The sequence below is a fragment of the Phocoena sinus genome, chromosome 13, assembly GCF_008692025.1.
Source record: "Phocoena sinus isolate mPhoSin1 chromosome 13, mPhoSin1.pri, whole genome shotgun sequence".
Classification (NCBI taxonomy): Eukaryota; Metazoa; Chordata; class Mammalia; order Artiodactyla; family Phocoenidae; genus Phocoena; species Phocoena sinus.
The window spans coordinates 18,660,455-18,687,503 of NC_045775.1; the positions used below are offsets into that span (position 1 = coordinate 18,660,455).

Genomic DNA, 27,049 nt, shown 5'->3' on the forward strand with positions numbered 1-27,049 from the left:
GGGCCTCTCACTGTTGTGGCCTCTCCTGTTGCGGAGCACAGGCTCCGGACGTGCAGGCTCAGCGGACATGGCTCATGGGCCTAGCCGCTACGCGGCATGTGGGATCCTCCTGGACCAGGGCACGAACCCGTGTCCCCTGCATCGGCAGGCGGACTCTCAACCACTGCGCCACCAGGGAAGCCCATGATTTTCTTTTTTTTTTAATGTATTTTATATGTATATATTTATTTATTTATTTTCTTTTTGGCTGCGTTGGGTCTTCATTGCTGCATGTGGGCTTTCTCTTGTGGCACACGGGATCAGTAGTTGTGGCTCTCAGGCTCAGTAGTTGTGATTTGCGGGCTCTAGAGGGCAGGCTCAGTAGTTGTGGCGCATGGGCTTTGTTGCTCCGTGGCATGTGGGATCTTCCCTGACCAGGGATTGAACCCATGTCCCCTGCATTGGCAGGTGGATTCTTAACTCCTGCACCACCAGGCAAATCCCAATGTTGATTTTCTTAAAACAAAACATCCCCTGCTCCAACCCCTTTTTGTCAAAATATAAATTTTGGGATTGGATGGTAATTTTCAGATGAACTGGTTGCAGTGGCAGTATTCCACAGTCCTCTACATCTCTGGCCTCCAAAGGGACTCCCCAAAGGTTCATGTTTTAGCAGAACAAGAAAGATCTTCTGTGTAGGAATGAGGTGGAAGCATGTGTCCCAGAAACCCAACTGATGTGAGGGTACAGCTGCTGCTGCTTATCCTGAAAGGTAAATGGGGGTGGGGCTATAATCTCTCCCAGATGTCCTCTGAAGGGTTCTGCGCAGTTCTGCTGAGTCACCTTAACACAGCAGTTTCTGTGGTAACCAAGCCCAAGCTAGGGCAGCCCAGCAGCTCAGTGGTGACTCATGGTTCTGGAACAGCCTAAGGGCTGACCTTTCCCTGCAGAAGCTGGGGCAGTTCAGCTCTGGGTACTGTGCCAGCTTCTGTCCCTGCATGACTTTCTCTGGGCTCTTCCTCTCCTCTCTCCATGGATACTCCATCCTTAGGTTGGCAGGGCGAATCCCAGGAGCAGGGATTCAGGAAGGCTCTAGGAGAGGAAAAGGCTTGGAGTCTGCTTGGTGGAGTTGCCTGTTTGGTTACTGCCCCTGCCATCTTCCTGGGCCTATGGGCCTAGGGCATCCATATCGCTCAGGGCTCAAGACATTTCTTACTCCAGGCAGTGGTTTTCACACTTTTTTATTTGCAAATAGACAAAAAGCCTTTTCAAAAACTATGTGTCCCCTCTCACATTTTTAAGTTGAGATCTAAAATATTTCATCTTAAATTTAAGTAGTGCAAAAGTTATGATATCTGGTCATAAATATTGAATTTAAAACTCTTATATCAGGCTTTTAAATGTGTCAAGTGGAATTAAGATTTCAGAGCAAGTTGATACTATAATCATCCACTAAAAAGTACCCAAACAAGTTCTTTAAACAGAAGTTTTAAAATTTTATTTTTCTTCCAATATTTACATTTTCATTCCACATAAGAATTACATCTGCTGTATTTTATGCTTTATTGATCATTCTTATCTGCAACAAAATGTATGTAATCCGACATTTATTTTATTTACTGTGACCATAGGGCTATAAGTGTTAAATTTCTTCTGGATTTAGTTATCATTACAGTATTTTAGTGCACAGCTGATCAAAACAACATTATTTTTAATTATTTTTATGTTATTTAAAGTATTATTTCAGGGGAATTTCCTGGCAGTCCAGTGGTTAGGACTCTGTGCTCTCACTGCCAAGGGCCTGGGTTCAATCCCTGGTTGGGGAACTAAAATCCCATAAGCCACATGGTGCGGCCAAAAATAAAAGTATTATTTTAAATATTAGTAATTATTGAACATAAAAAGTAAAATTTTATTGGACCGTTAGTGAAGCTGACTTTTTCTAAATAATTATTATATCTGTGGATGAATATTAATTATTGCTAGAATGAGACTGGGCTCAACGTTAATTTCTTTCTGTTTTTCCTTTTTATGGACAAGCTCTGAGAAACCTAATTTGCATAAATTAGATGGGAAAGAAATTTCATTATAGGAATGTCAGCCAATTATTTGAATACCTGTGAGTTATATGATAAAAACCATATAATGATCTATCATCAAAAACTATTTTCAGTGATCTATTAGCTGGCAAATTAATTAGGTATTCCTTCAATTTTGTTGAAAGCAAAGATTTGGAAACCACTCAACCTGTAAAGGATTAGTTAGTCATAAGTGTCATTCCGGTTCTCAGCTTCTAGGATTATGCCAACAAATCTTTGCAAAGATTTATCAAATGATTATTAATTATTTCTGCTACTTTTCCACTTAGAGGCATTTTGTTTATTTTTATTTATTTATTTTATAAATTTATTTTATTTATTTATTTTTGGCTGCGTTGTGTCTTCGTTGCTGTGTGCAGGTTTTCTGTAGTTGCAGCGAGCGGGTCCACTCTTTGTTGCCGTGGGTGGGCTTCTCATTGCGTTGGCTTCTCTTGTTGTGGAGCACGGACTCTAGGCGCGCAGGCTTTAGTAGTTGTGGCCCCTGGGCTTTGTTGCTCCGTGGCATGTGGGATCTTCCCAGACCAGGGCTCGAACCCGTGTCCCCTGCATTGGCAGGCGGATTCTTAACCACTGCACCACCAGGAAAGCCCCGAGGCACCTTGTTTAAATTGATATACTCAGGAAGATATGGAAAGTAAAAGTATTAATTCCAATACACTTTTGCTAAGACAGTTTTTGGACCAAATTCTTTTACCTTATCATGTGCTTTAAATATATTTTTATTAGGGGAGGGGAGGGGTAAATTGGGAGATTGTGATTGACATATACACACTACTATATATAAAATAGATAACTAATAAGAACCTATTGTATAGCACAGGGAACTCTACTTAGTACTCTGTAATGACCTATATGGGAATAGAATCTAAAAAAGAGTGGATAACTGTATATGTATAACTGATTCACTTTGCTGTACAGCAGAAACTAACACAACATTGTAAATCACTATACTCCAGTAAAAATTAATTAAAAAACTAAATACCTTTTTATTAATATTTTGGAGTTGTAGACTTAAGCCATTTATGAAAAACAGCTGTGACATTCTTATTGGCAAAGCCAGCCATCATTGTTTTAAACTAATCAGCCAAGTCAAATTACTTTCTATCAGAAAAATTTCTCATTTTTCAAGTAATCTTCTTTTGGTTTTTTGGCCACAAGGCGTGTGGGATCTTAGCTCCTCAACCAGGGATTGAACCTGCACCCCCCCACATTAGAAGGCGAAGTCTTAACCACTGGACCACCAGGGAAGTTCCTCAAGTAATCATATTAATTCATGTCCTTATGATAACTGTCTTGCTTCTGAATTTTAAGAAACATAAAGACAGGGAGTCTTTCTCTCCTAGATGACTTATGATACAAAGATTTTCACTATTTCTCAGTGATGCTCTTTTTGCAATATTCTCTTGAGACTCTTCTTCACATATGATGTATTTTTGACACTGGAGGACGGAAGAGGTCATTAAATTTAAAAACATTGAGAATTTTCCTTTCCTTTGGCACCCTGCAGTTTTTTTTTTTTTTTTTTTTTTTTTTTTCACCCTGCAGTTTTTACCCTCCAAGCCAAGCATCACAGTAAGATTGGGACTGGATGAGAGTAGGCCTTTCTTTTGTATACTGGGAGAAAGGCGGTTGGAGATGGGAGATGCAGAAGAACTGGCATTACTGCTCAATCACAACAGATAAATTTTAGGAAAGTACATATGGAAGTTAAAGATCTGGGAAAAATGAACCCCTTAAGTCCATTCATGCCTGTATGTGCCATTTAAAGTCTTTGTGAACTACCAGGACACATTTCCCTGATTCAGAGACCGCTGTTTCAGAAGATCACCTGCTCCCTGGGCACTTCCACAGGTACTGTGTAGCTACCATCAAAGGATCCCTTTTGTGGGTCTCCCTGAGTAGCTAAGCCCAACTGGAACTTTGTAGTGAGAACTGTAGGAAGCAACTGGACCGCCTTACATAGGAGGGTTCCAGACAATGAGGCATTTGCCTTGATGAGGTTTATGAAAAGGGCTCCCACTAGGCACCCAACAGTGCAGTGTGTGTGCATCCGGGAAATGCTGGTAAGTAGCCAAGAGGCTTCATGATGGCCTTCAGTACTTTAGAGATCACTGTTGATCCAGGGTCAGACCTTCTGCCTTGTAGGCTCAAAACCCCAGCTTGTCAGCATGTGGAGAGAGGTGTACAGTCCACATAACTAAGTTATAACATTCAGATGTCAATGTGCTAATTTAAAAGGAGAAATCATTGGCAAGAGGTCTGACCCCAAAATCTATAGGTAGATCTACATGGAAAGCCAATTGGTGAGTGAAGATTCTGGACAAGGTGGGATGATTGAGATGAATTGAATGTTAAATACTTAATCTGGCTAAGACAGCAAGATATATCCACCTCTATACCTGGTACAACCTTGCCATTAAGATCAGAAGTGATATAATAAAATATATTTAGCCTTTGTCCCTGGTTCCTGGCACAGAGTTCCTGAAACTCTTGGAATTTTGTGAATGATAGGAGTGTCTTTTGTTATTCATGCTAATGAGGGGCTGGATATCTTTAGAATGGAGGCTAGTCACTAGTCAATTAGATTAGAGGGTTGAAATTTTCAGCCTCAACCCCTGATCTCTGGGGAGGGGAGAGGGGCTGGAGACTAAGTTCAATCAGGTGGCCACTGACTTAATTATTCATGCCCACTAATGAAACCACCATATAAAAACCCTGGAACAATGAGGTTTGGAGAGCTACCTAGTTGGTGAACACAATGATGTACTGAGAGAGTGGTGCACCAGAGCATGGAAGCTCTGAGCCCATTCCCACCTCCGGTACCATGCCCTAAGTATTTCTTACATTTGACTGCTCCTGAGTTGTATCCTTTATAATAAAACTGTAATCATAAGTATGGCACTTAAGTTCTTTAAGTCATTCTAGGAAATTATCAAACCTGAAGGGCGGGTGGTCAAGGGAACCCCCAAATTTGTAGCCAAGTCACAAGTGTGGGTAACCTGAGGACCTGGGAGTTGTGGCTGGCTTCTGAGGTGAAGGCAGTCTTACAGGGCTGAGCCCCTTAACCTGTAGGGTCTGCACTAACCCCAGGTAGTTAGTTCAAAATGGGATTGAATTCTAGGACACCCAGTTGCTGTCAGAAAGTTGCTGCTAGAAAATACCAGACAACTTGAATTGTTTGCTCAAAGATCCTCCCACCTGGAATGGCCCAGCCAGCCTTTGCTCCCATGACTCCTTTTCTAGGCTTCCCTGGCTGACCAGCTTCCACTTTTTATGGTTACATCTCCCTTCTACACACATCAGCATGTTCAGATGTTCTAGTCTTGTGGGTCTGAGTGCTATTCTTTGCATATCTCTGCTCTAGTCCACTCTGTTTTGATAATATAGTGTGACTTTAGCCTGAAGCATTGATAGCCCAGCCTTCTGTTTAGCTCTGGGCCTTGGCATGCCTGGACTCCTTTGGAGTTGTATCTAGAAGTCCCCAAATGTTTCCTGGCTTGTCCTGCAAACCTCATGAGTATCTCTATATCATACAGGAGCAACTGTCTAATGTCACCATGATTTAGCACTGTCTGGATTCAAATAGTAACCTGCCTCTCTGGTCTCTGACTCAGCCAGTTCAATTGACTGCATTTCCTCTCTTTCTCATTTACTGAGGCACTTGGTAAGATTGCCTCAGGCCCAATCCCACAAGCATAGGAAACTGATGAGTTAACAGCTGAATTACATATAACTCCCTCCCCGCCCACCTACCCCCACAAAAAACTCTGCCTCTTATTAACCATGGTGTAAAACTTCTCTGTTAACAAAACAAAACAACAACAACAAAACTAGAGAGCTGTAAAGTTGCTCATACTCTGACCCTGAAACTCCACTTCCAGACCTAAGGAAATAATCAGAGACACAAAGAATTATGTAAAAGTTGTAAACGGCAGCGTTATTTACAAAGTGAAAAAGTGGATATAACATAAATATCTAACAAAGAGGAATACCATGTGATATGCAATGATTAAAATATTTTCTAAGCAATTAAAATTTTCTAAGCAATTTTAAATGAAATACAAGATTTTATAACATTATGCTATATGAACAGGGTGGGTTGTCAACCATCTGTGTTCATGATTTAGGTTAGGTTATAATGTATATATTATGGTCGCCACTCCCCTGCCCGACCCGACAAGACACGCCAGTAGCACGGCACCGATTCCTCTCGGGCTCGTGGGCGCTGCTCTGAGCAGCGTCACCCTTTATACCAGAAAGCTGGTGGGCACTATGGGGAAAAAATAAAACAAGAAGAAAGTGGAGGAGGTGCTAGAAGAAGAGGAATAAGAATATGTGGTGGAAAAAGTTCTCGACCGTCGAGTGGTAAAGGGCAAAGTGGGGTACCTCCTAAAGTGGAAGGGGTTCTCAGATGAGGACGACACTTGGGAGCCAGAAGAAAACCTGGATCGCCCCGACTTCATTGCCGAGTTCCTGCAGTCACAGAAAACAGCACACGAGACATAAATCAGAGGGAGGCAAGCGCAAAGCTGATTCTGATTCGGAAGATAAGGGGGAGGCGAGCGAAGCAAAGAAGAAGAAAGAAGAGTCAGAAAAGCCACGAGGCTTTGCCGGGGGTTTGGATCGGAGCGGATTATTGGAGCTACAGACTCCAGTGGAGAACTCATGTTCCTGATGAAATGGAAAAACTCTGATGGGGCTCACCTGGTCCCTGCCACGGAAGCCAATGTCAAGTGCCCACAGGTTGTCATATCCTCCTATGAGGAAAGGCTGACGTGGCATTCCTACCCCTCGGAGGATGATGACAAAAAAGATGACAAGAATTAACTCTCCTGAGTACCAGCCCGTCACATCTGACTGTGGGTTTCAAGTGGGGAAAGGAGGAGTTCTACTTGTCTTGACACCATAGAGGGGGCTTGAGAAGATGTCCTTTGAAGAGCCAGTATAGTGTCTGTGCCCTACAGCAGCCCAAGTGCTTTAAAGCTGCTACATGCTGTATAGTTTGCACACCCATCCCAGTGGAGGGGAAGGAGGGTCAGTGTTTCAAGACAACCCATTCTGAACTTTGCTGAGAAAAGCAAAGGGCCTTCTATGAAGGACAAAACTTGCAGAATGGGATGTGGGAGAGCAAAAGATACTGTAGATCTTCAAAGAGCATCTCCACAACCTTCTTCCCAATAGTGTTAACTCTGCATTTTTACAGCGTAGCATGTATGTAGTTTTTGGCTATTTCTGGTGTATTATTTGGGGTGGGAGGGGTGGGGTGGGAAAGAAGGGGGATGGGTTAGAGTCATTTTTGTTAAAATTTGGGGCCTGTTGGGGGCAAATGGTGAAACAAAGGAAAGAACAACTAATGATGATTTGGTTCTGTGTCCAGAATATTTTATCCTTTCAAAAAATGTCATTGGCAACCTAAATGAGGTCTGTGAGAGACTGTTTAAAAGCTGTGAATGCCTGAAACTTAGAAGCCAAGGTGTTCCCTGCCTGAGCTTAATGCTGTTCCCAAAAAGCATTAAGCTTTGGTAACTTCTTAACTTCCCAGTTAAGAAGTTACCAAAGCTGCCATTTTGGGGGATGGAAACTGGTTGAGGAGGAAATGTCTTATTGGAGTGTATACACAGGCAGATCATTCTGTCTTAGAGGTGCTAATTCTTGAAATTGACAAGAAGACCCTTTCTTTTCCAATTTTGAAGTTATAAATATCAGCTTCTCTCTCCAAGCCACTGGCTGAAGTATTTGGGGAAGGGCAGAGGGTGGTATAGGAGATGGGAGAGTAGGCAAAGACAAGGGCCAGTGCTCTTAGGGTGGAAAACTCTTGGAGCCTCTGTTTTTTGAACTTTGAAACCATTGGTGGCAGGGTTCAGTCACTGACAGTACAAGTTCACTGAGTCACTTCAAGAGTTGAATGATTTCTGAAGCCCTGGTCTCAGGTGATTAAATTTTCATACTGGGGCAGTGGTTCACTTTAAAACAAAACAGATTTTTTTAATCCTAAGAATTAACTAAAACCCAAAATGCTGTCTTGAATCATGAGATCCATCAGTTCTTGACATCATTTAGACCTGCATCTAGAACTCTGTTGTAAAATCTTTTTAGGCATGTGTTAGGTTTCTGTGAAAACTTTTGTTTAAATGTTAAACTTCATACCAACACTGTCAGTTTTTGTCTCAATAAAACTATAGATTTATAAAAAAAATGTATATATTATGTGCACTGAAAAAAGACTGGAAGAAAATAACAGAAACTATCAACAGTTGTTTTCATTTAATGTGAAATTATGAGTAACTTATTTTCTCAAGTGTTTTTATGAGTGTATATTACTTTTGCAATCAAAATTATAAAAGTTTCAAAAAGTACTGTTTATACCGCAGCACTGCTTGATGTCCTTTGAGTTAGCCTGAAGAAAGTAGCCTTTTCTCCTTTGGCCCCATCCATCTTCCCAGTTTCATTTATCATTCTCTCATACATACTATTTTCCAGCCACACTGAACCTCTCACCATTCTTTTCACACAACAGGAACTTGCATACGCTATTCCTTAAACCTGGAATGCTTTTTGCTCTCTTCTGTACTTACTTATTCTTCCAGATTCACTTCAAATGCATTTTCAGGCTCCTGAATGCACAGTTGATTGCTTTAGGCTTTGTGCTTTACAGTTCTTTTTTTCTATCTGTTACAGCATTTATCACATGGTAATGTGACTCATTTATAAATTTTCTTCACTAAATTGTAATCCTATCTGCGGTGGGGTGTATATATTATTTACTTTTGTATCAACAGTACCTAGCACACAGTAGGCTACTCAACGAATGCTAAATAAGTAAATTTTAAATGTACTTTTACCTCTAACTCAGAAAAGAATCAAGCAGCTGAACAGATAAATGAATGAACGGACTAGTGGTCAGCTTGACCACCCAGAACAAATCTGTAGTTCTTGGCACCCAAGCTCAGAAAAGGAATTGTATTGGAGGTAAGCTCCTTGAAAGGCTGTTATACAAAACCTGAAAGTGGGAGAATTTTATAAACATTAACGAAAGACACTTTGCCTCAGATAGCATGCTTTTGGAATTCAGAAAACTGCATGATAATGTCAAGAAATGCCAGTGGCCTGTGGTATTCCCTCCCTAGGGACACTTGGAGGCTGTGCAAACAGACTGGCCTGGGGTTGCTATTAGGAGAAAGAAAGATGCACCATGGCCAGGAATGATCAGGGTAGAATCCTGAATTTTCAAAATAGGTTATATATACTCTCTACCCTCATCGTTCTGATCATCACCCAGGAGGTGACCAAGAGGAGATGAACCCTTTCTGGGGAAGGCTGTATTCATTGACCCCACTAAGTTGTGTGGACTAGGAGGAAGTGAGGGAGGTGGAGTCAGAAATCTTTTTGAGTTGATTTTTGGGAAGACCTTTCCAGTGCTCAACAAAATCAGATGCCTGCAGATGGTGGGGAGTGCGGAGTGTCCCTCGGATACCTTGACGAGTGGCCTGTTGTTGGGTGGTCTGTACATTGGTTCCCCTTTTCCCCAGGTCCCACAGGGGTGATGTGGACCAGATAGATGCCACACATGCAGTGAGCTGCACTCTAGGACAGGAACACTGAATTCAGGGAATCTACCTCTTTCAGAGCAAGCAGTAAGCAAGCTTGCCCTTGGTTCTGAAGGGAGACATCACTTCATTTTTCAAGGTTGCTTCCTGCAACATAACCCTGAAATGGTCTGCATGAAGAGTGGTTAGGGCCTTGTATTCTTGGCATACCCAGCAAGATGTGTGGGAATACAGAGACTCATGGAGGAGTCTCCCAACAGATATGCCCTGTGAAACTATCATATGCCCTGTGAAATGCCTCACATTCATGCCAATGACCAACGCCAAAAAAAAAAAAAAGGAACAAATAAAGTGGACTAAGTAATTCCAATTAAAGAAGAGGATCTCTTGAACTAAGAAAAATTGCTTCCTTAACTCATTCTTCCTTTTCAGTATCTTCTGCCTAGTATTTTTCAACCACAATATAAGGCATTACTTTTTCTTTAGGATCTATAGTTTTCTTCTAAAATCATAAAAGCTGTCTTTCATAGTCCTGTGATGACTTAATTTCCTTTTCTTCTTAGATATTCTCCTGAAAGGAAACAGAATATGGTTATTACTTATGAACAGTACATTATCACAATATGATTCATTCATTTATTCCATAAATGTTCGTAACTACCATGTGCTAGGTACTGTGCTAAGTACTTGGAGATACAAGGATGACTGGAGAGTTAAGACCCAATCCCTGACTTCAAGGAGTTCATTGTCTATTAGGGGAGATATATGTTTGTATATATATACACACACACACACAATGCTCCTAGAATCTTTCATAATAAAAAATTGTGATAGTTCTTTATTTCCCAAATTTTCTATAATTGTCATGCATAATTTTTGAAAGAGAAAAATATAATTAAAAGAAAAACAAGTCAAGGAAATAGAAGTAATGAGACATGAGGGAATTCCCTGGAGGTCCAGTGATTAGGACTCAGCGCTTTCACTGCGGTGGGTGGCCCAGGTTCAATCCCTGGTTGTGAAACCCGCAAGTGATGTGGGCGCAGCCAAAAAAAAAAAAAAAATTGAGACAAGAGATAAGTAACTGGCTCCTGAGTGGATATCAGCCTCATCCATCCCTCATGAGCATTAAATCACTTCCAGGATAGCCGATCCCTTCCCAGAGTAGTGAGATCTTAGTGGAATGATGTCAGCCCTGTCCTAAATAACACGCATTCTTTGGAGTCTCTTGTGGCCCTAAGCACTCTTCAATGCCAGCCACAGAATCTACATTACAGTGGTCAGGCAACTTCTCTGGTCTTCTCCACAGGATACCTGGGGAATTAGCCCCGGGCCACAGCTGATAGGATAGCGTCTGGCCTCTTTAGAGCCTAATTGCTCATTTTCCTGGCTTCCTTTTCTGGATAGCTTTAATTCGATAATTAGCCCAGATATACAAGTCTCCGTTCTGTCCTCCTGCTCCTGCCCTACCCTACTGAAACTGAACCTCCCTTAAATCCTGATACCTGCTCAGGAAAGATCCTCGGTGGTTGTAATTGCCTGTTTCTCCCATGCTGGAGATCACCCCTCCTGTTAGGTGCTTCCTAAGTTGTGTCTTGCCTACGCTCAGTCCTATTTGCTCCTAGAATACCTCATTGCCAGCCGTGTAGCATGGTTTATGACAATCCATGCCAGGGAACTATTTATGACAACTGTGAAGGTCTGTACTTATATACATTTTTTGTGTGTGTAGTTTCTGTGATGGTAGTTACTTTCTCAATTAATCCTTTAAGATTCAGCTGTCTGAAAAATGGTGTAGATGATCTTATTTGCAAAGCAGAAATAGAGACACAGATGTAGAGAACAAACTATGGGTACGAAGAGGGGAAGGAGGGGGTGGGAGGAATTGGGAGATTGGGATTGACATATATACACTATTGATAGTATGTATAAAATAGATAACTAATGAGAACCTACTGTATGGCACAGGGAACTCTACTTAATGCTCTGTGGTGAACTAAATGGGAAGGAAATCCAAAAAAGAGGGGATATATGTCTACATATAGATGATTCAGTTTGCTGTACAGTAGAAACCAACACAACATTGTAAAGCAACTATACTCCAATAAAAATTAATCAAAAAAGAAAAAAAGATTCCGCTGTCTGGAGCCCTCCCAGATTCTGCTAGGCAGAGGTCATTGATTTATTTGTTCATCAAACATGCATTAATTTCCTACTCATCATTAGACACTGTTTTAGGGACTGGATTAAGACGAAATTTTTGCCTTCTAGGGGCTCACAATCAAGGTAAACAAAGGACTCTAATGTCAGTAATAATAAAGGTATGCATAAAATACATAGCACAGTAGAGAGAAGCCCAAGATCTGATTTGGGTTTTCAATGATAATTAGGAATTTGCCAACTGGATGTGAAAGGGCAGGGACAGAAGGGAAGATATTTCAGGCAGATAGGGCAGCAGTATCGTATAGAGGCATGGAAAGCAGAGACTATCTTAACCAGCTTTGATTTCCTAGTTTATTAGGATAGTGCCGCGCACATACATGTAGGTTGTCACTGAGAATTCGTTGAAAGAATGAAAGGTTGGCTGCTTTCCTCACTAGCAGAAGTAGATGGAGGATTCTACTATCTCAAAGGAGTATTCAAGCAACTCCAACAAAAACTTTTTTTTAGAAATTTAAATTTAGGTGACTTCCCTGGTGGCACAGTGGATAAGACTCTGCGCTCCCAATGCAGGGGGCCTGGGTTCGATCCCTGGTCAGGGAACTACATCCCGCATGCATTCTGCAACTAAGAGTTCGCATGCCACAACTAAGGAGCCTGCCTGCTGCAACTAAGACCTGGCACAGCCAAATAAATAAATATTTTTTTTTAAAGTGACTACTAAAACTGCTAAAAAAAAAGAAATTTAAATTTAGATTAAAAAATCTAAACAGATACAATTTATCGTTTATTAAGCTCAACTCTCATAGATATAATTTCCCAGTTAGTTCTACATTAGATCTTTATTTTAAAATGTAGAGACATGGAAGGGGAATGTAGCAGACACCAATAAGCCTGGCTCACAGTAATTTATTTTTCTGTAGAAAATCCTTTTATAGAGGATGGCCCCCAGCAACTACATCTCTGCTTTTTAACTCTGCCTTTCCCGCCTCCTAACCCCAGCTGACTGATATAAAGGTAAATTATATGATCTAAGACTTGTCAGATCAGGGTTCTAAAAGAAATTAAGAGATAGGATGCAAGGCTTGACCATGACACCACCAGGAAAGGAGGCAGTCTGCAATGGGATGGAACAAAGCTGACCCTCTTAGGAGGAGAGACTAGAGTAGAGTGCTAGCAGTGTTCCAGTCCCTGGAATCCATTTTCCTTGTGGCTCAGCTGCACTCTGTCCTTTCACCGGTTATATAAGTAACCCTGGTACCCTTCCAATAAATTCCTCCTTTCTACCCTAGCTGGTTTGATTGGGTTACTTGCAGTCAGAAGACTTGACTACCACAGGGAACAAAGACAGGCATTGGGAGCAAACTTACCCAATTTCTCTGTGGCTTCCACACAGACACTAGGATACATGCCCTCAGTGTAAGTTGCCACCAGAAGATACAAATGGGTCTTCACAACAACCACACCAGTATTTTCCTGGATAAAAATAAAACAGAATGCCCTTCTCTTGGTTCTAGTTACAGGACAAGAAGTTACGCGCCAGCCACATTTTTCACCATTTCCTGACTTCCATATTCATTATGTTTGTTTTTGGACTCTCCACTCTTTTTCACTAATTTAGTTGTCAAAAAGTTTTAGACTGTTGTAATAACAGCATGTGTATTCTGAAAAAAGCTCCTGAATTGATTGTAATATACCCCTATCCCAGTGAGAACAACAGATGTCATGGAAAGGAAATACATTTTGGAATTAGATAGCTCTGGGCTTGAATCCCAGCACCTCCATTTTCTGCTGTATGACTATGGAAGAGTTATTTAACCTGGTTAAGCCTCAGTTTCCTCATCTGTAAATGAGGCTACTTATTTTATAATGTGGGTGAAGTGTGCCTAACCCATCATATAGGGCATACAGAAATATGACTGTCATCCCCTTAATTCCTTATAGGCAACAGTGAACCAACAGACGTTTTAAGCACAAGAGTAATATCACTTTGTTTTTTAAAGAAGGAGAATGTAGAGTATGAGGAATAATTGCAGTGGAGAGAGACAGTTCAGGCAAGGTTCAGTTGATAAATTCTGGAATGAACATTTCTCAAAACTAGGCTCTCTGTTAGTACTTTCTTTTACATGTGCCTTCCTGGCACTAGACTGCTATCTCGAACATTGCCATTGCAGTAACAGGCTTAGTCTGTTTTAAAGATAGTATCAGGAGAGGCACTGAAAATTGGAGTCAAATTCTTTTCTTAAGGTTTTTACAAAGTTGTCTTCAAATCTTGAACACTCACACTCTTAGCATAAAGAGAATAGTCATCTGCCCGGACACATTTGTAGTCCTTCTCCTTGAAATACAATCCTTCTCTTCTGGTTTTCAAAGGGTTCTTGGCAAATCCATCCACAAGTGTTCGGACATCACTGGGCATTACCTGCAGAGGTTAAATAGACTAGAAGTTGGCAACCTATGGTGGACTGGCCAAATTTGTACCACTACCAGTTTTTGTAGGCCTGCAAATGAAGAATGGTTTTTACATTTTTAAGTAGTTGAAAAAAAAATCAAAATAATAATATTTTGTGATATGTAAAAATTACATGAAATTCAAATTTCAGTGTTCATAAAGTTTTATTGGAACATAGTCACTCCCATTCTTTTATGTACTGTCTATGGCCTTTACAGAAAAAGATTTAAACTCTTATGCCCAAACCTGTTTTTTTCTTACACTAAATCCAGGTGATGCTACACATAGGCTCTGCTCCTGGAGTTTGATGAGAGCTGCATTGTCTACATGCTTTGTTCCCAGGAGTGTATCTAACAGTAAGTTCTGCAAATGGCTCATGCTCCCTCAGCCCTGAAAAAGGGAACTGCAGTTGAAACCATCTGCTCTGGCTAGTTTTTAAAAGCCCTGTGAATACAAATGTCCCTAAGACACCCTGGACAGCTTTAATATCAGCATGTGCACTTTGAAAAGATGAAGGGTGAAAATGGAGTTCCATCATCCAGTGCCCACCAATACTCAAGAGGAAAACAGAATCATAGAAAATCAGTTCACAGAGAGGGTTATGAGTTTGGAAAATCACAGCTCGTAATTTTCTCTCTGTGTCAATGGTTTGCATCAGAATCACCTAGGATTAAAACTAAAAAAATTAAAAACCTGACGAAATGGAGAACTACTGAAGTAAACAAGACTAAATGAGATATACTGGTCATGAGTCCTTACGTTCCTTTCCCACTGACCAACATCAGCACCAACTATGGACACTGATCAATACCCCAGGGGACTAAAAACACCTTAAGGAACTTAAAGCGACATTTTCCGCACAGGTTCCCAAGTCTTCTTGGGCCCTCCTCATCTGGACAAACTCCAGAAACACTCGTCATTCCAAGGAGCCCCTAGCCCGCCACTCCCTTCGCAGCGATTTGGCCCACGGGGGTTCCCTGGAGCGGGGTTACTGAGGGCGAGGGAGGGTGTGTTAATGTCCAGTCTGGTTGGCTGCGGAGACGCACGGGAGGGTCAGAGGGTTTGGGGGATCGCGGCGGGCCTGACCAGGAAAAGACCCCTTGTTCTCGGGAAGGAGCCCAACACAACCAAAGGCTGGCTTGAAGCGCATGCGGCGGTCAACGGACGCGGGGGGAGGCGGGGCGAGAGGGCGACGAGCCCAGCTATTGGCTGCGGCAGCTGCCCGTCACCGAGAAGCGCTATGGCTCCGACCGGAGACCGCGACCAGCCGTTGGGCGCCGGACCAACGACTTTTCTAGTTTCTTCTCAGCTAGGCTGGTCTGCGGTAGCGCATTTGCGTGGGGCTCAGGGACGCAGCGGCCGAGTCTCTGGACCGGGCGGTCCCGCGGAATTCAGAGTCCACCGGCCACCTCGGCGGCGCGCGGACTCCTTGTCCGCCGCGGCGGAGGGGTCGCGGGGTGCTTCGACCGGATCTCTCGACGCGAAACGTTCTTAAGCTACCTAGGCGACGGGCGCGAGGTGACTGGACCTCAGGTGGGACGGGCTCACTCTCCCGCCGCAGCCGACGACCCAGGCGCCGTGGGCTGTCGGGCCCGGCCCTGTCGTGGTGCCAGAGAACCGAAGGCCCTGCTAGTCGAGGCAGGGGAGCTGAGGTACCTGTCGCGGCCTGCAGCTTTTCCTCCAGGCTGGGCGGAGGCCACACGCACCTTGCCAGCGGGGTAGGAGGGAAGGGGCGGGGTCGTGGGTGCTTCTCCCTCAGGCACGGGCTGGACGGGGCTGGGGGTGGCGGTTTGGGACTCTGAGAGCTTGAAGACAAGCTAATTGTGTTCAAAAGCCCTTCCTTCCTTCTCTGAGAAGCCCATCCTGGCTGTGCTTCAGGAGCCAGAAGGCTGCAACTCTGCCCACTCCGAAAACTGCAGATGCGACTCCTAGAGGCCAGGCTGAGAATTGCCACACCGGCTCCATTGGGCCACGTTGTGGGAAGCCTGGGATTCGAGGGGACGGTGGGTGGGTCTGGAGAGAGCTCCCCTGCTTAAAGGAGGCTGGCTCGGAAGACACCAGCAGAATCCTGGGTGAAGGCCCCTTTCCTTAGGGAAAGTGTGGGTGTCTAAAGTTCAGAATCCGTTCCACGTCCGTTCACGTCCACGAATAGTGATTATTAATCAAATAGAAGAGAATAAATCTGAATTCTCGTTACTAAGTAAGCTGATTTTTTAGTTTTTCTAGGGGCTCTGTTATTTGTGAACACAATGAAAAGTTCAGACAATGATGTGATAACTGACAGACTAACCAGGCTCAAGAGCTCAAACGAATGGCTGGAGCCCCAGCCACTTTCCTTCATGGAGGTACAGTAGTAGTGGCATTCTGAAGTTTATACTTGGGTGGTTGCACTGACAAGTGGCCTGTGCTAAATATATTATTCTCTGTGTTTTCTATTCTATTCTTTATTATCCCTTTCTATTAACCTTGTGTTTACTTTGCTCTCCATTTTCTAGTTTAACATGGGTTATATACCTTTTCTAGTATAACAGAGTTAATGAAGTTTCTCCTGAAGCACTGCTTTAACTGCATCACCCAAATTTATATATGTTGTGGTTTTGTTTTTTTAGATTCTTTTTTTCTACACAGCTTTATTAAGGTATACTTGATATACAATAAACTGCATGTATTGAAACTGCATGTACAGTTTGATAAATTCCTAGCTATGTATTCACACATGAAACCATCACCACAGTTGAGACAGTGAACATACTCAGTACCTCCAAAGTTTCTTCATTCTGTCCCTTTGTGAGTGCCCCCTCCCTGCCTGCTTTCTATCACTATAGTTTATTTTATTTTTCTTAAATTTTATTTTTATTAAAAAAATTTTTTTTTGAATTTTTTAATACAGCAGGTTATTAATTATCCATTTTATACATATTAGCATATACATGTCAATCCCAATCTCCCAATTCATCCCACCACTACCACCCCCCCAACACTTTCCCCCCCTTGGTGTCCATATGTTTGTTCTCTACATCTGTGTCTCTATTTCTGCCCTGCAAACCGGTTCATCTGTACCATTTTTCTAGGGTCCACATATATGTGTTAATATACGATATTTGTTTGTCTCTTTCTGACTTACTTCACTCTGTATGACAGTCTCTAGATCCATCCACGTCTCTACAAATGACTCAATTTTGTTCCTTTTTATGGCTGAGTAATATTCCATTGTATATATGTACCACATCTTCTTTATCCATTCGTCTGTCTCTGGGCATTTAGGTTGCTTCCATGTCCTGGCTATTGTAAATAGTGCTGCAGTGACCATTGGGGTGCATGTGTCTTTATGAATTATGGTTTTCTTTGGGTATATACCCAGTAGTGGGATTGGTGGGTCATGTGGTAATTCTATTTTTAGTTTTTTAAGGAACCTCCATACTGTTCTCCATAGTGGCTTTATCAATTTACATTCCCACCAACAGTGCAAGAGGGTTCCCTTTTCTCCACGCCCTCCCCAGCGTTTGTTGTTTGTAGATTTTCTGATGATGCCCATTCTAACTGGTGTGAGGTGATACCTCATTGTAGTTTTGATTTGCATTTCTCTAATAATTAGTGAGGTTGAGCAGCTTTTCATGTGCTTCTTGGCCATCTGCATGTCTTCTTTAGAGAAATGTCTATTTAGGTCTTCTGCCCATTTTTGGATTGGGTTGTTTGTTTTCTTTTTTTTTTTTTGGCTGTACGTGGGCCTCTCACTGTTGTGGCCTCTCCTGTTGCGGAGCACAGGCTCCAGATGCGCAGGCTCAGCGGCCATGGCTCATGAGCCTAGCTGCTCCACGGCATGTGGGATCCTCCAGGACCGGGGCACAAACCTGTGTCCCCTGCATCAGCAGGCGGACTCTTAACAACTGCGCCACCAGGGAAGTCCTGGGTTATTTGTTTTCTTAATATTGAGCTGCATGAGCTGTTTAGGTATTTTGGAGATTAATCCTTTGTCCGTTGATTTGTTTGCAAATATTTTCTCGCATTCTGAGTGTTGTCTTTTCATCTTCCTTTGCTGTGCAAAAGCTTTTAAGTTTCATTAGGTCCCATTTGTTTATTCTTGTTTTTATTTCCATTATTCTAGGAGCTAGATCAAAAAAGATCTTGCTGTGATTTATGTCAAAGAGTGTTCTTCCTATGTTTTCCTCTAAGAGTTTTATAGTGTCCAGTCTTACATTTAGGTCTCTAATCCATTTTGAGTTTATTTTTGTGTATGGTGTTATAGAGTGTTCTAATTTCATTCTTTTACATGTAGCTGTCCAGTTTTCCAGCACCACTTATTGAAGAGACTGTCTTTTCTCCATTGTATATCCTTGCCTCCTTTGTCATAGATTAGTTGACCATAGGTGTGTGGGTTTATCTCTGGGCTTTCTATCCTGTTGCATTGATCTGTATTTCTGTTTTTGTGCCAGTACCATAGTGTCTTGATTAGTGTAGCTTTGTAGTATAGTCTGAAGTTAGCTCCGTTTTTTTTCCCTCAAGACCACTTTGGCTATTTGGGGTCTTTTGTGTCTCCATACAAATTTTAAGATTTTTTTATTCTAGTTCTGTAAAAAATGCCATTGGTAATTCGATAAGGATTGCATTGAATCTGTAGATTGCTTTGGGTAGTATAGTCATTTTCACAACATTGATTCTTCCAGTCCAAGGACATGGTATATCGCTCCATCTGTTTGTATCATCTTTAATTTCTTTCATCAGTGTCTTACAGTTTTCTGCATACAGGTCTTTTGTCTCCCTAGGTAGGTTTATATTTCGGTGTTTTATTCTTTTTGTTGCAATGGTAAATGGAAGTGTTTCCTTAATTTCTCTTTCAGATTTTTCATCATTAGTGTATAGGAATGCAGGAGATTTCTGTGCATTAATTGTGTATCCTGCAACTTTACCACATGGTGTTGATTAGCTCTAGTAGTTTCCTGGTGGCATCTTTAGGATTCTCTATATATAGTATCATGTCATCTGCAAACAGTGACAGTTTTACTTCCTCTTTTCCAATTTGTATTCCTTTTATTTCTTTTTCTTCTCTGATTGCTGTGGCTAGGACTTCCAAGACTATGTTGAATAATAGTGATGAGAGTGGACATCCTTGTCTTGGTCCTGATCTTAGAGGAAATGCTTTCAGTTTTTCACCATTGAGAATGATGTTTGCTGTGGGTTTGTCGTATATGGCCTCTATTATGTTGAGGTAGTTTCCCTCTGTGCCCACTTTCTGGAGAGTTTTTTTATCATAAATAGGTGTTGAATTTTGTCAAAAGCTTTTTATGCATCTATTGAGATGATCATATGGTTTTTATTCTTCACTTTGTTAATATGGTGTATCACATTGATTGATTCACGTGTATTGAAGAATCCTTGCATCCCTGGGATAAATCCCACTTGATCATGGTGTATGATCCTTTTAATGTGTTGTTGAATTCTGCTTGCTAATATTTTGTTGAGGGTTTTTGCATCTATATTCATGAGTGATATTGGTCTGTAATTTTCTTTTTTTGTGGTATTTTTGTCTGGTTTTGGTATCAGGGTGATGGTGGCCTCATAGAATGAGTTTGGGAGTGTTTCTTTGCAGTTTTTTGGAAGAGTTTGAGAAGGATGGGTGTTAACTCTTCTCTAAATGTTTGACAGAATTCACCTGTGAAGCCATCTGGTCCTGGACTTTCGTTTGTTGGAAGATTTTTTTTTTTTGCGGTACACGGGCCTCTCACTGCCGTGGCCTCTCCCATTGCGGAGCACAGGCTCCAGACGCGCAGGCTCAGCAGCCATGGCTCACGGGCCCAGCCAATCCGCGGCACGTGGGATCCTCCCGGACCGGTGCACGGACCGGTGCACGAACCCGTGTCCCCTGCGTTGGCAGGCAGACCCTCAACCACTGCGCCACCAGGGAAGCCCTGTTGGAAGATTTTTAATCACGGTTTCAATTTCATTACTTCTGATTGGTCTGTTCATATTTTCTATTTCTTCCTGGTTCCGTCTTGGAAGGATATACCTTTCTAAGAATTTGTCCATTTTTTCTAGGTTGTCCATTTTATTGGCATAGAGTTGCTTGTAGTAGTCTCTTAGGATGGTTTATATTTCTGCAGTGTCTGTTGTAACTTCTCCTTTTTCATTTCTAATTTTATTGATTTCAGTCCTCTCCCTCTTTTTCTTTTTTTTTTTTTTTTTTTGCGGTACACGGGCCTCTCATTGTTGTGGCCTCTCCCGTTGCAGAGCACAGGCTCCGGACGTGCAGGCTCAGCGGCCATGGCTCACGGGCCTAGCCGCTCCGTGGCATGTGGGATCTTCCCAGACCGGGGCACGAACCGTGTCTCCTGCATCGGCAGGCGGACTCTCAACCACTGTGCCACCAGGGAAGCCCTCTCCCTCTTTTTCTTGATGAGTCTGGCTAATGGTTTATCAATTTTGTTTATCTTCTCAAAGAACCAGCTTTTAGTTTTATTGATCTTTGGTATTGTTTTCTTTGTTTCTATTTTATTTATTTCAGCTCTGATCTTTATTATTTCTTTCCTTCTACTAACTTGGGATTTGTTTTTCTTTCTCTAGTTCCTTTAGGTGTAAGGTTAGATGGTTTATTTGAGATGTTTGTTGTTTCTTGAGGTAGGATTGTATTGCTATAAACTTCTCTCTTAGGACTGCTTTTGCTGCATCCCATAGGTTTTGGATCGTTGTGTTTTCATTGTCATTTGTCTCTAGGTATTTTTTGATTTCCCCTTTAATTTCTTCAGTGATCTATTGGTTATTTAGTAACGTATTGTTTAGCCTCCCTGTGTTTGTGTTTTTTACATTTGTTTTCCTGTAATTGATTTCTAATCTCATAACGTTGTGGTCAGAAAAGATGCTTGATATGATTTCAATTTTCTCAAATTTACTAAGGCTTGATTTGTGACCCAAGATGTGATCTATCCTAGAGAATGTTCTGTGTGCACTTGAGAAGAAAGTGTAATCTGCTGTGTTTGGATGGAATGTCCTATAAATATCAATTAAATCTATCTGGCCTATTATTAATTTTCTGTTTGGATGATCTGTCCATTGGTGTAAGTGAGGTTTTAAAGTCCCCCACTGTTATTGTGTTACTGTCGATTTCCTCTTTTATAGCTGTTAGCAGTTGCCTTATATATTGAGGTACTCCTATGTTGGGTGCATATATATTTATAATTGTTATATCTTCTTCTCGGATTGATCCCTTGATCATTGTGTAGTGTCCTTCCTTGTCTCTTGTAACATTCTTTATTTTAAAGTCTATTTTATCTGATACAACTATTGCTACTCCAGCATTGTTTTGATTTCCATTTGCATGGAATATCTTTTTCCATCCAGTCACTTTCAGTCTGTATGTGTCCCTAGATCTGAAGTGGGTCTCTTGTAGACAGCATATATATGGGTCTTGTTTTTGTATCCATTCAGCAAGCCTGTGTCTTTTGGTTGGAACATTTAATTTATTCACATTTAAGGTAATTGTTGATATGTATGTTCCTATTACCATTTTCTTAATTGTTTTGGGTTTGTTTTTGTAGGTTCTTTTCTTCTCTTGTGTTTTCCACTTAGAGAAGTGCCTTTAGCATTTGTTGTAGAGCTGGTTTGGTGGTGCTGAATCCTGTTAGCTTTTGCTTGTCTGTAAAGCTTTTGATTTCTCCATCGAATCTAAATGAGATCCTTGCTGGGTAGAGTAATCTTGGCTGTAGGTTCTTCTCTTTCATCACTTTAAGTATATCATGCCACTCCCTTCTGGCTTGTAGAGTTTCTGCTGAGAAATCAGCTGTTAACCTTATGGGAGTTCCCTTGTATGTTATTTGTCGTTTTTCCCTTGCTGCTTTCAATAATTTTTCTTTGTCTTTAATTTTTGCCAATTTGATTGCTATGTGTCTCAGTGTGTTTCTCCTTGGGTTTATCCTGTATGGGACTCTCTACGCTTCCTGGAGTTGGGTGGCAATTTCCTTCCCCATGTTTGGGAAGTTTTCAACTATAATCTCTTCAAATGTTTTCTCAGGTCCTTTCTCTCTCTCTTCTCCTTCTCGGATCCCTATAATGTGAATGTTGTTGCCTTTAATGTTGTCCCAGAGGTCTCTTAGGCTGGCCTCATTTCTTTTCATTCTTTTTTCTTTATTCTGTTCTGCAGCAGTGAATTCCACCCTTGTGTCTTCCAGGTCACTTATCCGTTCTTCTGCCTCAGTTATTCTGGTATTGATTCCTTCTAGTGTATTTTTCATTTCAGTTATTGTATTTTTCATCTCTGTTTGTTCTTTAATTCTTCTAGGTCTTTGTTAAACATTTCTTGCATCTTCTCGATCTTTACCTCCATTCTTTTTCTGAGGTCCTGGATCATCTTCACTATCATTATTCTGAGTTCTTTTTCTGGAAGGTTACCTATCTCCACTTCATTTAGTTGTTTTTCTGGAGTTTTGTCTTGTTCCTTCATCTGGTACATAGCCCTTTGCCTTTTCATCTTGTCTATCTTTCTGTGAATGTGGTTTTTGTTCCACAGGCTGCAGGATTGTAGTTCTTGCTTCTGCTGTCTGCCCTCTGGTGGATGAGGGTATCTAAGAGGCTTGTGCAAGTTTCCTGATGGGAGGGACTGGTGGTGGGTAGAGCTGGCTGTTGCTCTGGTGGGCAGAGCTCAGTAAAACTTTAATCCGCTTGACTGCTGATGGGTGGGGCTGGGTTCCCTCCCTATTGGTTGTTTGGCCTGAGGCAACCCAACACTGGAGCCTACCTGGGCTCTTTGGTGGGGCTAATGGTGGACTCTGGAAGGGCTCACGCCAAGGAGTACTTCCTAGAACTTCTGCTGCCAGTGTCCTTGTCCTCACGGTGAGACACAGCCACCCCCGCCTCTGCAGGAGACCCTCCAACACTAGCAGGTAGTTCTAGTTCAGTCTCCTATGGGGTCACTGCTCGTTCCCCTGGGTCCCGATTTGCACACTACTTTGTGTGTGCCCTCCAAGAGTGGAGTCTCTGTTTCCCCCAATCCTGTCAAAGTCCTGCAGTCAAATCCCGCTAGCCTTCAACGTCTGAGTCTTTATGAATTCCTCCTTCCGTTGCCGGATCCCCAGGTTAGGAAGCCTGATGTGGGGCTCAGAACCTTCACTCCAGTGGGTGGACTCTTGTGGTATAAGTGTTCTCCAGTTTGTGAGTCACCCACCCGGGAGATATGGGATTTGATTTTATTGTGATTGCACCCCTCCTACCATCTCATTGTGGCTCCTCCTTTGTCTTTGGATGTGGGGTATCTTTTTTGGTGAGTTCCAGTGTCTTCCTGTTGATGATTGTTTAGCAGTTAGTTGTGATTCCGGTGCTCTCTCAGGAGGGAGTGAGAGCACGTCCTTCTACTCCCGATCTTGAACCAATCTCACTATAGTTTATTTTACATTTAAATTTTTTTATACAAATATAATCTTATGTATTATTTTTGTCAGGCTTCTTTCACTCAGTATAATTTGCAATTCATCCATGTTGTTTCATGTTTCACTACTTAGTTCCTTTTTTTTTTTTTTTTCTGAATGCTATATACTCCAGTTTGTCTATTCTGTCATTGGGCATTTGGGTTGTTTACAGTTTTTGGCTCTTATGAATAAAGCTGTTAGGAACATTCATGTACATGTCTTTATATGGATATATATTTTCATTACTGTTGGGTAAACATCTAGTTGTAGAATGCCTAAGTCATATGGTAAATGAATGTAATATTTTATGAAACTGCCAACTGTTTTCCAAAATTATTTATTTATTTATTTATTTTTCTGGTGCGCTGGCCTGTCACTGTTGTGGCCTCTCCCGTTGTGGAGCACAGGCTCCGGATGCGCAGGCTCAGCGGCCATGGCTCACGGACCCAGCCGCTCTGTGGCATGTGGGATCTTCCTGGACCGGGGCACGAACCCGTGTCCCCTGCATCGGCAGGCGGACTCTCAACCACTGCGCCACCAGGGAAGCCCAAAGTTATATTATTTTATATTTGCACTGGCAGTGTATTGGAGTTCCAGTGTTTCACATCCTAGCCAACATTTGGTACAGTCTCTGTGTGTGTGTGTATGTGTGTGTGTGTAGGTGTAGTCTTTTGAGACATTCTAAAAGATGTAGAGTCACATTTCAAAAGATGTAGAGTCACATTTCATTGTGTGCTGTTTTAAAAAAATTAAAAAATTTTTGGCTGCGTCAGGTCCTAGTTGCAGCTCGTGGGATCTTTGTTGAGGTATGTGGGATCTTTGTGGTGGTGCGCGGGCTTCTCTCTAGTTGTGGCGTGCAAGTTTTCTCTAGTTGCGGCATGCAGGCTCCAGGGTGCGTGGGCTCTGTAGTTTGTGGCACGCAGGCTCTCTAGTTGAGGTGTGCAAGCTCAGTAGTTATGGCACGCGAGCTTAGTTGCCCTGTGGCATGTGGGATCCCAGTTCCCCAACTAGGGATTGAACCCGTGTCCCCTGCATTGTAAGGCGGATTCTTTACCACTGGACTATCAGGGGAGTCCCTCATTGTGTGTTTTTTTTGTTGTCCTTGTTGTTGTTTTTTTTGCGGTACTCGGGCCTCTCACTGTTGTGGCCTCTCCCATCATGGAGCACAGGCTCCAGACGCGCAGGCTCAGTGGCTATGGCCCACAGGCCCAGCCGCTCCGTGGCGTGTGGAATCCTCCCGGACTGGGGCACGAACCCGTGTCCCCTGCATTGGCAGGTGGACTCTCAACCACTGCGCCACCAGGGAAGCCCGTGCATTTTTTTTTTTTTTTTTTTCCGTGCATTTTTTAATTTAAAATTCACTACCTTAACGTGTACAGTTCAGTAGTTTTTAGTATATCCACAAGGTTGTATAACCATCATCTCTCTAATTCCAGAACATTTTCATCACCCCAAAAAGGAAACTCATACCCTTTAGCAGTCCTTGTCCATTCCCTTCTCCCTCGTTCTCTGGCAACTGCTAATCTACTTTCTCTTAGATTTGTCTATTCTGGACATTGTATACAAATGGAATCATGTAGTATGTGGTCTTTTGTGTCTGACTTCTTCCACTTAGCATACTGTTTTCATGGTTCATCCATGTTGTAGCATGTATCAGCACTTCATTCTTTTTTATGGCCAAATGATACTCCAGTATATGGATATACCACATTTTATTTATCCATTCATCAGTGGATGGGCAGTTGGATTTTTTCTGGTTTTTGACTATTATGAACAATGCTGCTGTGAACATTGTATACAAGTTTTTGTGTGAACATATGTTTTCAGCTGTCTTGGGTATATAACCTAGGAATGGAATTGCTAAGTCATATGGTAATTCTGTGTTTAACTTTTTGAGGAGCTGCCTACTGTTTCCAACAGTGGCTGTACCATTTTACATTCTCATCAGCAATGTATGAAGGTTCCAGTTTCTCTACTGCTTAAGAGTTCATTGAACCTCTAGTATCAGTGAGCGTATAGTTCCCAACACATTTGGAAAAATTTCAGCCATTGTTTCTTAAAATATTTTTTCTACCCCATCCCTTCTCCTTTTGGGAAATAAAATTACATGTTTAATCGCCTGCTTAAAGCTATCCCATAGCCCACTGATTATCTGTTAAACTTTTTCATACTTTTCCTCCTTGCATTTCATTTTGGACAGCTTCTATTATGATTTTAACTTTACTAATCATTTCTTCTGTAATACCCAGTCTGTTGATAATCCTGTCTGTTGTATTTTTCATTTCAGACATTGTGGTTTTTATCCCTTAAGTTTTTAGGGGGCCTTTTAAAAAATCTTCCGTGTCTCAAAACATCTGCTGTTTCGTCTAGCTTCCTGCACTTATGAACTATTTTAATGTCTTTGTCTAATAATTATATAATCTGTGTCATTTCTGGGGTAGTTTTTTAAAAAAATATTTATGTGGCTGCACCAGGTCTTCGTTGCTGGGTGTGGGATCCTTAGTTGCAGCATGTGGGATCTTTAGTTGTGGCCTGCAAACTCTTAGTTGCAGCATGTGGGATCTAGTTCCCTGAGCAGGGATCAAACCTAGGCCCCTTGCATTGGGAGCATGGAGTCTTAGCCACTGGAACACAAGGGAAGTCTCCTCTCGGGTAGTTTTGATTGAGTCTTTTCATTAATCAAATTTTCCTGCTTCTTTATATGCCTGGTGATTTTTTTTTTTTTAATTTCTGAGATATACATTTTAAAGTAATAACTAGAATTATGACTTATAACATTATACCAGAACATATAAGATTTTTAGAAATTTCATGTAATGTCTGAAACATTTATATAAACATATTTCCATACAAATAACCCAAAGAAAGTTTAGTATTAGTTGTTTTTTTTTGTTTGTTTTTTTATATTGCAGGTTCTTATTAGTCATTAGTTTTATACACATCAGTGTATACATGTCAATCCCAATCGTCCAATTCAGCACACCACCATCCCCACCCCACCACGGTTTTCCCCCCTTGGTGTCCATACGTTTGTTCTCTACATCTGTGTCTCAACCTCTGCCCTGCAAACTGGTTCATCTGTACCATTTTTCTAGGTTCCACATACATGCGTTAATATACGATATTTGTTTTTCTCTTTCTGACTTACTTCATTTTGTATGGCAGTCTCTAAGTCCATCCACGTCTCAGCAAATGACTCAATTTTGTTCCTTTTTATGGCTGAGTAATAATTCCATTATATATATGTACCACAACTTCTTTATCCATTCGTCTGTCGATGGACATTTAGGTTTCTTCCATGACCTGTATGCCTGGTGATGTTTTTAATTGGATGCCAGATGTGAATTTTTCCTTGTTGAGTGCTGGATATCTTTGATTTCCAATAAATATGCTGAGCTTTGTTCTGGTATGCGGTTAAGTTAC

General features: G+C 41.7%; 2 protein-coding genes and 1 pseudogene across 3 annotated transcripts in view; 2 read left to right on the top strand and 1 right to left on the bottom strand.

The window, feature by feature from the left end:
- Positions 1 to 6,350: 6,350 nt before the first annotated feature.
- LOC116764128 lies at positions 6,351 to 7,267 on the top strand (annotated as a pseudogene).
- Positions 7,268 to 9,856: 2,589 nt separating this feature from the next.
- Positions 9,857 to 14,896, bottom strand: PFN4 (profilin family member 4). The gene is made up of 4 exons (XM_032652410.1): positions 14,496 to 14,896; positions 14,067 to 14,204; positions 13,153 to 13,258; positions 9,857 to 10,196 (listed from the first exon to the last, which is right to left on the bottom strand). The coding sequence occupies exons 1-4, from the start codon at positions 14,610 to 14,612 to the stop codon at positions 10,168 to 10,170; spliced, it is 390 nt and encodes a 129-aa protein (XP_032508301.1). The 5' UTR covers positions 14,613 to 14,896; the 3' UTR covers positions 9,857 to 10,167.
- A 671-nt stretch (positions 14,897 to 15,567) lies between these two features.
- Positions 15,568 to 27,049, top strand: part of FAM228B (family with sequence similarity 228 member B) — a 35,335-nt gene continuing 23,853 nt past the window's right edge. Inside the window, exons 1-2 of one of the 2 annotated variants that reach the window (XM_032652407.1) lie at positions 15,568 to 15,752; positions 16,452 to 16,579. In XM_032652407.1, the coding sequence (XP_032508298.1) occupies positions 16,484 to 16,579 (96 nt within the window). In that variant the 5' untranslated portion in view covers positions 15,568 to 15,752; positions 16,452 to 16,483. Of the gene's footprint in view, positions 15,887 to 16,451; positions 16,580 to 27,049 lie in introns of both variants that reach the window. The other variant, XM_032652406.1, reaches the window with a different exon arrangement.

Bases quoted from the DNA above. Each gene is read 5' to 3' on its own strand.
- PFN4 (XM_032652410.1), bottom strand. From the start codon at position 14,612: ATGAGCCATTTGCAGAACTTACTGTTAGATACACTCCTGGGAACAAAG. The intron at 13,259-14,066 runs GTGAGTGTTCAA...ATTTTTATCCAG, and splicing joins ATTCTCTTTATGCTAAGAGT to GAAAATACTGGTGTGGTTGT. The intron at 10,197-13,152 runs GTAAGTTTGCTC...GTTTCCTTTCAG, and splicing joins GGAAGCCACAGAGAAATTGG to GAGAATATCTAAGAAGAAAA.